Here is a 14,072-nt window from a genome sequence, read left to right as displayed (position 1 = left end):
ACCTTGCAATTTTTAACTGACTTCTTATAAAACAAGAATTAAAGAGGAGGACTGCTCAACTAAAATTGTCATAAGGTAAATATTTAACTGCACAGAATGAGCCAGGGAACTGCAGATTGAGCTTTTACACCTTTCTTAGGCTGCATAATAAAGTAAAACCCAACATTTTACAAATAGACGATAACTTTCATTTCTGGCTGCAAAGCAAACCAGGAATTAAAATTAACAAGTGAACTCATAGGTTGTAGCTAAATTTTCAAATGAAAGTAATTATCCTTAAACAAGCTTCTGCTTCAATAGTGTAAAACATTGCTCTTTCAAGGCTTAATCTGTAAAGTGCTTTGAAATCCTTGAAAGAAAGGTGCAAAAAAAAAAAAAAAAAAACCAAACAAAAAATCAATGGGTTTGCCTGTGTTGACATTTTTTGCTATTCAGGCATTCTACTACTAGCAGAATCAAGAAATGTATTTAACTATCTAAAGTTTGTACAAAGAAAAAAGTTTTGTAACTATGCATCCATCATTTATGGAAAACAAGTTTATCAACTAATTTGCTGCCGAAGTTATAAAACTTTGCTGCATGACTAAAGTTTTTTAAATCTAAGACCCTAGCACCGTTGTACTTGGCAGTATACAGTTGAAGGTTAAAGTTGCTCTTTTGTATTAACTGGTACAGTTAACAGTGCTTGGATTTTTTCTGTCACCAGCAAAGGCTGCCTTTTGGATTCTTATGTTCTCAAATTGGATTTTCTGAGCAATGTCTTCTACAGCTGATCATTAGTTATCAATCTATGTTGAAACTGCAGCACATACAGGTAAGTCTCTGCATCACTAGAGAGAAAATACGTTTTCAGTGACCTACAAACGGTACAGTGTTGGCAATGCAAAAAAAAGTCTATGGACAAATAGCTCACACGAGTTTTTGCAAGAGTCATGAATTTTCCATGATCAAATTCCCCAGTGAACTGTTAAACTCAACTGTGGTTTTTGGCTGAATTTATGTAGCAGATTGAAATCTGCTTTGATTTAGTTAAGTTTAAGAGAGATGATGTCAAAGTGCAGAAGCACTTTATCAAGCAAATGCAGCAAAGCAAGTATTTTACACTGTACCTTGGTCAACTATATCAGTCAGGGCAACTAAACCCCATAGTTAGGAGATAGCTATGCACTTAAAAAAAAAAAAAGCTATTTACTAAAATTACTACCTTTTTAGTATGCCGTTAAGTGAAGCTATTTCCTTTCATCGGAATAATTCAGACATTTAATCCCCTCTTTTGTGACCTGCACCACAGATGGAGCACCCGGGGCAAACTATGAGAGAAATGCTGGAAAATTGCCCTAACAAAAACCAGAAAAACTTTCAAAACATTTTCTGCCAACCAGCTCTGGAAACTAACCTGAGATAGCAGTTTGTGGGATAAATAAGCCTGCTCCTCCTTGTCCACCAGTTAGAGGAAGCCTCCTTCATTTTCTCATACATGTTTCTCTTATTCAGCCCCAGTGAGAGATTGGGGCAGATATTGTATGAACATGAAGGTGATGTAGTGGCACAGTTATAGCTTGTACAACAACCACAGAGAAGAGGAAGAGTAGAGGTGTAAATTGTCTACCAAGGGCTAAGACCACTGCCTTCAGTGTGAATTATGCAGGCACATTGTCTGCACAATTCTATTCTGCAGCAAGCTCCTCTTTCCTTGTAATATCACACAGCATTTGGGTTAAATGAGAAGGGTCTGAAAACATGGAGTTTAAGGGGGGCCCTCAAATTTGGAACTTGTTAGTCCACCACAGCCCCAGCCTGATAAATTACACCATGCTGTAAAGTTTGATTTACATCTCTTGCTTCATGGAAGAGTCCCTGAAGAGGCAGCTGGAAAGTCTTAACTGCAGGAACTATTAAGTGGACCACAGTAAGATTTTAATGTTAACAGGACTGATTCTCCTTTCACTTCTACAGGTGTAACTTCATCAACTTGCATGATTACTCCAGATTTATAGCAGAATCTGGATTGTGAATTGTACATGTGCCAAGAGCCACTAAATTAGCACATTTTAAACAAGTTGAAATAAAAATAGGGTTCCACCAGCTGTTTATTTTTTATAGAAAAAGTTAGTCTCTTTAAATACGAACAGACTTGGAAGGAAAAGTGAGATGGTGGTTAGCCACCCAAGTAGTAACAAGGTGTCCCACGATTTCCTTCTGTTAAAATTCCCTGATTCCCTTAAAAATGTATCCCAGCAGTCTGCAACCCTGCTACTCCGTGACAGACTCATCCATCTTAAATGCACAATAGATATGTTGTTTTGGGCAATATAAAATCTTTGTCTGTGTATATAATCAGATTTACTGTTGTGTACTGAGCAATTTTAGCTATTTTATTTTTAATTCCTTTGACTCATGTACTAAGAGTGAAACAGTTTAAAATAAAATGCCTTATTATTCTTTAAATAGTTTTTTCTTATCTACATATCCTTGGATCAAAGAATGAATTTGCTTTGTTCCCTGACTTAAAGACTATTCCATCATAAACTACTACAGACTTCCATTGAGCCACAGAATGTTTAGTCTTAATCAGTTTGTACCAACACAACGGGGTTGTGTTTTTGTTTTTTTTGTATGTGCAGAAGCTGGCTAATACTTAAACTGCATGGTACTTCACAGTGTGAGATTTTTAGCAGTTTAAGTATGGTTAAAGAGCTTCAGTTAGAATAAAAAGCACAGTCAACTATACTTTAAATGAATGCGAGAACTATCTATTTGGTATTCACCTTTGTGCTAGCCACACCAATCTCTGGTCCTGCGTTGATATGGACACCGCAGTCGGTCTCCCTGGATATGGAACTGCCCACGGTATTAGTTATTCCTACAGTGAGGGCTCCCCTTTCCTTACAGTATCGAAGACCCATCAAAGTATCTGCTGTCTCGCCTGCAAAGATTAATTTACATGGTCACAATTTAAGTTCAGTTATAGGCAAGATCATTGCAAGCCGTATTACTACTCTGTGCTGGAGGACACAAAGTCAAATAGGTCAGCGGAAGTTTCAGGATGATACTGTAGTTTGCAATTACCCAATGCTTTGAGTGCCATTAGTTTTTAGTGTAATGGAAAGTGTTCAGCAGGAATGGTAAATGTCTTGCAAATTATAATGAAAATAGATCTCTTCTTTTGTCTTGATTATTAGTAATTCACCATGAGCAAAGAACACTAATATATATAGTTGCATAGGTAGTATACTCGGACCAAATTAACTTGCAATATCTTAAATCATGTTAACATTTAGATGCAAACGATAAATGTCCTACAATTTATAATACCTGCTATGCACCAATTCAAAATAACAGACTGCCAAAAACTCTAAAGGCAAGATGGCGAGGAGGAGCAGAGTTGGGGCCCATAAGACAGCCCTTATTCCTAGTCATATTTGAATATTTATAACCCCCAATATTCTTTATTACAAAGTTCTGCTGCAAGCTGTCAAAACTACATTTTTGGTGGTTTCCTCCCCCCTAAAAACATGGTTTTGTATCTACCACCTGTAGAAAACTATGGAGCTGGTCTAAGTGCAGGGGTATTTTGGTCACACAATCTGGCTCGGTTCTGGCTTAAATGCCATGCAATTTTAACCTTTTAAAAACAATCTCTCAAAGGCATAGGGTGTGCACTATATGAGATGGGGCTGGCTCAATCAATTGTTTACATCAGAGGGGAAGAAGAGGGTCAGGGTTTCTTTGGAGACAAAGTGTGACAATTCTGCAGCTATTTACAGCCTCTGAACAACTTGATTCAAATGAGCAGAAAATTATATTGATGATCCACTTCTATTGCATGCAGAGCTACACCCCAAAGCCAATATTAGAAAGAAAAATCCCTTAATTTTGCCATGTCTTACTGGAATGCATTAATGAATAATACCCCAAGGGGCATTCCCTCTAACTGTATGTGCACAGTATAAGCTACATCAAGAGGTAACAAAAATAAGGTTAAATCAGTAGATTCTACTTTTACTATGATGTAGCAATATTCAGAAATCCTTGACTGCATGCTATAATGCTTAGATCACCACCAGACTGAAGAATTTTTAAAAGGCTAAAGCAACAATGCAGGGAGGGGTATTTGTGACCTCAACATTTACTTTGGTTTTCTAGCATCTGGAGATATTCAGCAGTGTTCTGCTCTCATGAGACAGCAAGAATAATGCAGATCTCAGAGGAATCTCGTTTATTGGTTATATCCAAATTTTAAGGGGACGCGTGTGCCTGTGGTACACTCACAAACGGGAACCATGTTAGAAACAGATGCCATTGTTCCTAGAGAAAAACAGCAGCTACATGTGTACTCAAAACATGAGTGAAAGTTGGAATAGTCAAACTGGCTGAAAGATTAAATTCTCAGCACATACACCCAGGAAACACACTGCTGAAACAAGTTAGTTATTCAGTAGAGTTTTCTGGTAGTAAAGATTAAGAATTTATTAACACTTTTAATTGCTCACGGGTGGCTTTTGTATTTTGATAACACAATTTAATTTCACTATATTTTTCCCCCCTAGCATATAGTGACAGGAAAGAGAAGGAAAAAAAACCTATTTCCTTCCAAATATGCCTTTTCATATTAAAGTTCAAGATAACAGGACAACACAAAAGGGAATAATCACCTTGCTTTGTTGCAAATGTCCTATACTATTAAAAATTTATCCATCTGGTTTCAGTGTAATGTAGCCCATTAAGGATACCATTTATTCTTTAGCCTAAGTGTGTGTTTTAGCTTATGCTCCATTCCAATGTGTGATTTGTTATTTTAGATATTCTTGTGTAATGATTTCTGTGTAAATTATTTATTTCAAAAGCCACTGGATGAGGCCCCTATAGTTGTTCAAAGGGACAATAACAAAACATTTAAAAAGGGAAAATGTATAAGAGTTTAACCTGATATTCCACATCATAAGTTCTATTTTATTAGGCTGGGGAAAAGTTCTCTACAGAAAGGGTACAACAATTTTTGCCACAGGACTAGACAAAACACACTAGTACATGTATCCTGCATTGGTATGAAGATGGATGAGATGGGCCAATTTCTACATTGGTGTATACCCCAGGCAATCCTACTCTCAGACAGCAGAATTTGGTCCTATGGATTTCTCCTTAGTAGTACAGGAGTGACCCTACCTGACTGGCTGATAAAAAAGCAGACGTCATCTCTGAAAACTGGAGTGTTTCTGTCCAAAAAGTCACTGGCTAGTTCAACCATAACAGGCAATTCAGTCAATTCTTCTAGCACTTGACGAGTCTGGTAAAATAGAGATGTCAGGAAGTTACAATGTGTTTAAACACATTTAACAAAAGAAGCCTTCAAAATTGCCAACCACTGGAAAATATTACAGTCAAAATACCATTATGCAGGTTAATGAAAATATAACCCAAGACTAGTCACTAGACCTAGATTCTAAAACACACTAGATCAGTAATAAGAAAGGTTACTTATGACCTTGACACTGCAAAAAGATCTATAGGGGCAGACCCACAAACTGAAGTAGCGTACTATTGACAAACACAGCTGCTTATATCAAAAATTGTTTACAAAGTAAAGTTATTTTTCAAAATCTGTTTCACTGCAACCTGTCCAAGGAGGATGTCTAGACTCCAACCTGGGCGTTCATTAGGAAATAACATTCCTGAAGCACCCCAAAAGCACTAATCAGTACTGGGGGCAAAACTGAAAACCTATTTCAGCCCTTGATGGTCTTCTATAATTATTTGTATTACAAGAGGGCCTTGGGGCTTTATCCATAGACCAGGACTCCACTGTACTGTACAATCCAGAAGCCACAAACAGCCCCTCAGCATAGGGACCCTTACTCTAGATCATGAAACTAGCCAGATGAGTGTCCGTTTCATTTTCAGGGTCTCAAAAAACTAATTTAATGCAGCTTGGTTTAAGTGTGATTTTTTTTTTTAAATGTATAGTCTTCCTTAAAAAAATTAAATTCCTTAGCAAATGTATGGATTATCTTGAATCCCAGGCATATGGGCTCTCATGCTGCGACCCAACAATGTTTGAATTAGAGCCGTACCTTTGTGCCCCGCGATTATATCGTATCTCAGAGGAGCAGGGTTACACATGGTTTAAACTCGGCCCTGAATCTGCAAGTGTTTAGGAAATGCTGTGGCATAAAGTAGAACCACTGCATTGTGAATGGCTCTTTGATAATGTTCCATCAAAGTCTGAAGGAACCATTATGATCATCTAGTATGACCTCCTGTACAACACAAGCCATAGAACTTCCCCTCCAACATATAAAATAGCAAAGGAGCAAGTCAGATGTGCCCCTCTAAGAGCTTTTAACTTTCTGAAGCCTTCTCACTATTACATTGTCCCTTTCCTTGACAATTTTTACCATGTGATGAGAAGTTTTGTTTTCAGAAGTTTGTTATAGGAATAAAGAAAAACTACAGGTAAACTTTTCATAAGCACTTAAGTGCAATTTTCAAAAGTGACTTAGGCACTCAAAGTCAAGGGGACTTGGGCTCCTTAAACACCATTGAAAATCTGGCCCCAGAGTGTATATTTCTATAGTACAACTGACTGGTCATTAACCTGCTCAGTATTCATAATAGCAGCAGCTAATTCAGCCAAGGTTTGCAAGGAAACAGTGACAACCACTTACCGCAACTCCGGCATGGTAGCTTGTCCCACAAGCAATCAGGATTAAACGCCGACACCGCTGAATCTCCTTGATGTGATCCTTCAACCCGCCCAGATTCACTGTAATGGATGTGGATGAAAAAGTAAAGATGGCCAATTCGCTCAAGGACACACATAAAAGACGGTTACTCACCGTTGTAACTGTTGTTCTTCGAGATGTGTTGCTCATATCCATTCCATTAGGTGTGTGCGCGCCGCGTGCACGATCGTCGGAAGATTTTCTACCCTAGCAACACCGGCGGGTCGGCTGTGGAGCCCCCTAGAGTGGCGCCTTCATGGCGCTGAATATATACCCCAGCCGACCCGGCGCCCCCTCAGTTCCTTCTTGCCGGCTACTCCGACAGTGGGGACGGGGGGCGGGTTTGGAATGGATATGAGCAACACATCTCGAAGAACAACAGTTACAACGGTGAGTAACCGTCTTTTCTTCTTCGAGTGCTTGCTCATATCCATTCCATTAGGTGACTCCCAAGCCCAACTTAGGTGGTGGGGTCGGAGTGAGACATTGCTGTGTGCAAAACCGCTGACCCGAATGCAGCATCGTCCCTGGACTGCTGCACTAGTGCATAGTGAGCTGTAAACGTGTGGACTGATGACCAAACCGCCGCTCTACAGATGTCCTGTATCGGAACATGTGCCAGGAAAGCAGTCGAGGAAGCTTGGGCCCTCGTGGAGTGAGCGGTGAGGTGCGGTGCTGAGACACCTGCCAGGTCATAGCAAGTCCGGATGCAAGACGTAATCCAGGAGGATAGGCGTTGTGAGGAGACCGGTGAGCCTTTCATTCGGTCGGCTACTGCAACGAAGAGTTGCGTCGTCTTTCTAAAGTGCTTTGTGCGGTCAATATAGAAGGCCAGGGCCCTTCGTACGTCCAGGGAATGCAAACGTTGATCCTGGCGAGTGGCATGTGGTTTGGGGTAAAAGACCGGGAGAAAGATGTCCTGGTTAATATGAAATGTAGAAACCACCTTAGGGAGAAAGGCAGGATGTGGGCGAAGCTGCACTTTATCCTTATGGAAGACTGTGTAAGGGGGCTCAGATGTAAGCGCCCTGAGCTCAGAAACGCGCCTTGCTGAGGTGATGGCTACGAGGAAGGCTGTCTTCCAGGATAGGTACAAAAGTGAGCAGGTGGCTAGTGGTTCGAATGGAGGACCTGTGAGTTTGGAGAGAACCAGATTGAGATCCCACGTCGGGACGGGATGACGCTGTTGCGGGTACGTCCGGTCTAAGCCCTTGAGGAATCTAACAACCATCGGGTTAGAGAATACCGAGGACGCGAGTTCCCCTGGGTGAAAGGCCGATATAGCGGCCAGGTGAACTCTAATTGAAGATATCGCCAACCCTTGTTGTTTTAGGGAGAGGAGATATTCCAATATGAGAGGAATGGGTGCCTGCAACGGGGACGTGGCTCGTTGTTCGCACCAACAGGAGAACCGTTTCCACTTGGCCAGGTACGTGGTCCGTGTTGAGGGTTTCCTACTGCTCAGCAGGATCTGTTGGACAGAGTGTGAGCATTGCCGCTCTGCCTGGGTGAACCATGGAGCAGCCACGCCGTGAGGTGGAGTGATTGCAGGTCGGGGTGACGCAGCCGACCGTGGTCCTGAGATATGAGATCCGGACATAATGGAAGTGTGATCGGTGTCTGAACCGAGAGCTCCAACAGTGTGGTGTACCAATGTTGTCTCGGCCACGCTGGAGCGATCAGAATTACCTGTGCCTGGTCTCTGCGTAATTTGAGCAGTACCTTGTGGACCAGAGGAAACGGAGGGAAGGCATAAAACAGGTGATCTTTCCAGGGAAGGAGAAACGCATCCGAGAGGGAGCCCGGAGCTCGACCTTGTAGGGAGCAGAACATGTGGCACTTCCTGTTGTCTCGGGATGCAAACAGGTCTATCTGGGGAAACCCCCACCTCTGGAAGATGGAATGTATGATGTCCGGACGGATAGACCACTCGTGCGTTTGGAAGGACCTGCTGAGTCGGTCCGCTAGAGTGTTCTGGACTCCAGGGAGGAACGATGCCGTGAGATGGATCGAGTGGGCGATGCAGAAGTCCCACAGGCGAATGGCCTCTTGGCATAGAATTGACGAACGTGCTCCTCCTTGCTTGTTGATGTAAAACATGGCCGTGGTGTTGTCGATGAGAACCAGCACACAGCGGCCACGTAGGAGATTGAGGAATGCCTGGCACGCCAGGCGTACCGCCATCAGTTCCCGAACATTGATATGCAGGGCTAGCTGGGGTGTAGTCCACAGGCCCTGGGTATGGTGTTCGTTGAGATGGGCGCCCCAACCCAGAGATGACGCGTCTGTGACCAGGTGCAGAGAGGGTTGTGGGGCGTGAAATGGCATCCCCTCGCAGACCACATTGTGATCTAGCCACCAGGTGAGGGAGGCCAGGACCGAGTTCGGGACCGTGACTACCATGTTCAGGCTGTCCCGATGTGGACGGTATATTGATGACACCCAGGTTTGAAGTGGGCGAAGCCGAAGTCTGGCATGCCTGGTTACGTACGTGCAGGAAGCCATGTGACCCAGCAGGGTAAGGCACGACCTCACCGTGGTAGTTGGGAAGGCCTTGAGCCCTTGAATGAGGTTCGTGATGGTGCCAAAGCGGTTGTCTGGCAGGATGGCTTGTGCACGTCTGGAGTCTAGAACTGCGCCGATGAATTCTATTCTCTGGGTAGGTTCTAGAGTGGATTTGTCCTTGTTGAGTAGGATGCCCAACTCGTGGAATGTGTGCACTATTCTGTGGACGTGAGCTTGAACTTGCTCCTTGGTGCGACCGCGCACCAGCCAGTCGTCTAGGTACGGGAACACCTGTATCCCTTGCCGACGAAGGTACGCTGCCACGACCGCCATACATTTCGTGAACACCCTTGGGGCCGAGGATAGGCCGAAGGGAAGGACTGCAAATTGGTAGTGCACCGTGTTTACCACGAATCGCAGGAAGCGTCTGTGAGGCGGGTAGATTGCAACGTGAAAGTATGCGTCTTTCATGTCGAGGGCGGCGAACCAGTCTCCAGGATCGAGGGAAGGGATAATGGCCCCCAAAGAGACCATGCGGAACTTCAACTTTACTACGAATTTGTTGAGTCCGCGCAAGTCCAAGATGGGTCGCAGACCTCCTTTGGACTTGGGGATCAGGAAGTAACGGGAATAAAATCCCCTGCCCCTTAACTCTATCGGAACCTCCTCTATGGCCCCCATGGCCAGGAGCGTAGAAACCTCCTGTATAAGAAGTTGCTCGTGAGAAGGGTCCCTGAAGAGGGACGGGGAAGGGGGGGAGGAGGGGGGGATAGAAGAAAACTGGATAGCGTATCCCCTCCCCACCGTGCGGAGGACCCAACGGTCCGAAGTTATAAGGGACCAAGCACGGTGGAAGTGGGAGAGACGATCCCGAAAGGAGGGGGTTGGATCCTGGGGAATGACTGGGGCGCCGTCCTCGACCGCACCTTCAAAAGTTCTGTCTAGGACCTGAAGGTGGTCTTGGTGGCCCTTGGTTCTGACCAGGTTGAGGGCCGGTCCACCTTCTCCTACCACCTCGTCCTCGCCTCCGGGCCGAGTCTTGTCTCTGTCGAGGCGGGGGGGGGTAGAAGCGCTGAGGCTGCGGCCTAAATGGCCTGCGCTGAGGGCCCACAACATGCATCCCGAGGGAGCGCATGATTGTTCTCGAGTCCTTGAGGCTCTGTAGGCGAGAGTCCGTCTTGTCCGAGAACAATCCATGCCCTTCGAAGGGGAGATCCTGTAGGGTTTGCTGCAGCTCCGGAGGCAAACCCGAAACCTGAAGCCAGGAGATCCTCCGCATAGCGATACCCGAGGCCATGGTCCTCGCAGCCGAGTCCGCTATGTCCAAGGAGGCCTGTAGGGAGGTCCGAGCCACCTTCTTACCCTCCTCTACCATGGCCCCAAACTCTTCCCTGGACTCTTGGGGAATCAACTCCTTGAACTTCCCCATAGAGTTCCAGGAGTTAAAATTGTAACGGCTCAGGAGCGCCTGTTGATTTGCCGCTCTGAGTTGCAGCCCACCGGCTGAGTAAATCTTACGGCCAAACAAATCAAGGCGCTTGGCCTCTTTTGATTTAGGCGCTGCCGCCTGCTGTCCGTGGCGCTCCCGTGCGTTCACCGATGCTACCACCAGTGAACACGGTTGTGGGTGGGTGTACAAGTACCCGTAGTCCTTTGACGGGACAAAGTACTTTCTTTCCACCCCTCTCGCTGTGGGTGGAATAGAGGCAGGGGTTTGCCATATCGTATCCGCATTTGATTGTATCGTGCGGATCAGGGGTAACGCTACCCTCGATGGGGCATCCGCTCCAAGGATGTTCACGATCGGGTCGTGTACCTCCACTACCTCCTCCGCTTGCAGGTCCATATTACGGGCCATCCTGCGCAGAAGATCCTGGTGAGCCCGAAGATCTATCGGAGGAGGGCCTGTGCAGGATGTGCCCGCCACTGCCTCGTCTGGCGAAGAAGAGGAAGATGCCTCCGGTGGAACCGGATCCAAGGGCCGGTCCTGGTCTCCCTGTTCCCGGGCTGGAGCATCACCCGCGTCTGGGTCCAGGGCGTCAGGTGCGACGGACACGGAAGCCTCCGTGTCCCCTGGCGGAGGCCGAGAGATGGTGGACTCCGGGGCCCTTCTCACGGAGTGACCCGAGCGAGAGGTCGAGGGAATTGGAGCCCCTTGCTCCTGGTGGTACGCCCACGGGGTCCAAAACGACCAGTGAGATGGGCCATGGGAATGGTCCTCCGGCATCCCCTGCCAATGGCCCAAGTCCTGTTCCTCGGCTTGCCCCTGAGGAGGGTATGCCGATCTCGACAGGTCCTCTGATGAGCGAGACACCGATCTCGATGGCCATGGCGGTGCCGAGAGAGTCGGGACCAATCCCGTGGGCTGCGGTGCCGCACGGTGCCGGTCCGGAGATCTTCTATCTCCACGCGGTGCCGGCGACCGGTGCCGGGACCGTGACCGGTGCCGATGACCTCGTCGGTGCCGGGAGTCGGATCTGGACCTCGACGAGGACCTGGAGTATGCCCGGTGCCGGGAGCGGCCTCTCGACGTCGAACGTCGACCGTAGCGGTGCCGAGAACTGCGTCTCGACGTTGATCGGTGCCGACGATCATACCGGTGCCGAGACGTCGAGCGGTGCCGCGAAGATGATCTTGGCCGCGAGTACGACCGGTGCCGAGGTGATATTCGGCGCCGGGACTGCGAGCGGCGTGGGGACCTGCTTCGGGACCTGGATCGGTGCCGAGGTTCCAGCCCTTGCGATGGAGGGCGCAACAAGGCAGGTTTCCCCCTCGACTGGATCGGGCAGGTCAACGGTGCCGTCGGTGCCGTCGGTGCCGGTGGTTGGGGCGGTGCCGGCTCCGTGAGAGCTATCAAGTCTCTCGCCGCCTCGAAGGCCTCAGGAGTCGACGGGAGGCACTGAATCACCGCCGGTCTCGGTGGAGACGTTGTCCGTACCGGACTCAACGGCTTCGGCGCCGGAGTCGACGGTGCTGGAGGCACCTGTTTCCGGTGCTCCACCGGCGGACGCGGCTCTACCCCCGGCACTGGGGGAGCCGGCGTCTTCGGCACGGTGGTCCCCGTTTTATGGGCTTTTTTATGCCCTGGGGATAACGAACGGCGCCGAGGCACTTGCTGTACCTGCGGTGCCGACGAGGTCCGGTGCCGGGGAGGCTTGTCCGACGCCTCTCGCGTGGTCGTCGCTGCCGGCGCCGCCGGGGCACTGCGCACCGAGGCGCTAGGTGCCGGGGCCTGAGTAGTGGATGGACTCAGTGCCGCCTCCATTAAGAGTTGCCGGAGCCGAAAGTCCCGCTCCTTCTTGGTCCTAGGTCTGAAGGCCTTACAGATCTTACACTTATCTGTTTGATGGGACTCTCCCAGGCACTTCAGACAGGAGTCGTGCGGGTCACTCGTGGGCATAGGCTTTGCGCAGGAGGCGCACTGCTTGAAGCCGGGAGCGTTGGGCATGAGCCCGGTCCCGGTGCCGGGGGAGAAAAAGGGGGGAGAGACCCCCTTAATCCCCTGAACTAATATAACAACTTTACAACTATTAACTATTTAACTATTAACTATTTAACTATAAACACTAAAACTATCTAACTGCTATAACAAATGAAGCTAGGGAGAGTGGAGATCAGCTATGCCGCGCTCCACAGTTCCAACGACCGTCAGGGGCGGTAAGAAGGAACTGAGGGGGCGCCGGGTCGGCTGGGGTATATATTCAGCGCCATGAAGGCGCCACTCTAGGGGGCTCCACAGCCGACCCGCCGGTGTTGCTAGGGTAGAAAATCTTCCGACGATCGTGCACGCGGCGCGCACACACCTAATGGAATGGATATGAGCAAGCACTCGAAGAAGAACACATTGATCTCCGGGGCCCCTCTGATGTATATCATCTTAGGTTAAAAGAGCTGAAGCGTCTCAGTCTGTTTCTTAGCAGAGAAGGCGCCCACATAGTAGAAGCCATCATATATGGCAAGTTTGTCAGCAGAGAGAATGAACTCTCCTGACACAGCTATGGAAGGTCACTTCTTACATAGATATAGAACTTCCTTCTCTTAGGCCACACATCTACTCTGTATCACCCCACCCCAAATTTGGCAGGCGCTAGCTTTAAAACTGTAAAAGGATTAATTTAAATTACCAGTGTAGTCATCAAAGTTGACTCTTCCTCTCATTGTGTTAACAACAGATTCTGGTTGCTCAAAAATTTCCTTCTGCATAAATGAACTGAAGTTACCTTAAAAAAAAAAAAAAAATACACACACACAATGGAAACTTTGTTATACTATTAATGCAATGAACAGGTGAACACATGGGGGCGAACATGCTGATTGTCAGAATGGTCAGAAGTGATTTTTCTCATTCCTGTACATGATCGTGTCACAGGAAGGTGCATGATGCTGTTATTTCACCTTTCACCAAAGCATCAGGAATTGGTCACTGCTGGAGATCAGACACCAGACTTGATGGACTCATGGTCTGATCCAAAAGGGCAAGTTCTAGTTTCTCTTGGGGACCAATCTGGGAAACAAGGGATGCTTCTGAATGGAAGAGAGAATCGGCAGCCCCAGTTTTGGTTATTAAACCACCGGTTCCCGATGGCAGGGAATGGCCCTATATTTAAATGGAGGAAATGGTGAAGAACTTTTACCCTTCATGATCTGCTGTAGTTCCATCTGCAGGGTCTGGACTGCACGCCCAGGGTGGTCACCCGCTGTGCGTTTGATCCGGTGGATAGAAAGACGACCGTCCACCACAGCTGCTACGTCATCGTCTTCAAGGAAAATCACTCTATTTGTGTGCTCGATGACAGCACTAGAAAGAGAATAGACCAGTTGCCATAGGACACTACTTCACAAAGG

The 14,072-nt window shown here is 47.2% G+C and overlaps 1 protein-coding gene across 2 annotated transcripts in view; it reads right to left on the bottom strand.

Moving 5' to 3' along the window:
- The window catches only part of GFPT1 (glutamine--fructose-6-phosphate transaminase 1), a 63,689-nt gene that overhangs the window by 9,392 nt on the left and 40,225 nt on the right, over window positions 1-14,072 (bottom strand). For both annotated transcript variants that reach the window (XM_034761772.1, XM_034761773.1), the window contains 5 exons: window positions 13,862-14,025; window positions 13,352-13,447; window positions 6,666-6,763; window positions 5,167-5,287; window positions 2,769-2,926 (listed from right to left, as the gene is read on the bottom strand). In XM_034761772.1, the coding sequence (XP_034617663.1) occupies window positions 2,769-2,926; window positions 5,167-5,287; window positions 6,666-6,763; window positions 13,352-13,447; window positions 13,862-14,025 (637 nt within the window). The remainder of the gene's footprint in view (window positions 1-2,768; window positions 2,927-5,166; window positions 5,288-6,665; window positions 6,764-13,351; window positions 13,448-13,861; window positions 14,026-14,072) is intronic.

This window comes from Trachemys scripta, chromosome 2, assembly GCF_013100865.1.
Source record: "Trachemys scripta elegans isolate TJP31775 chromosome 2, CAS_Tse_1.0, whole genome shotgun sequence".
NCBI classification, from domain to species: Eukaryota; Metazoa; Chordata; order Testudines; family Emydidae; genus Trachemys; species Trachemys scripta.
The sequence above is the reverse complement of the archived record's forward strand: the minus strand, read 5'-3'. Positions and strand labels throughout refer to the sequence as shown.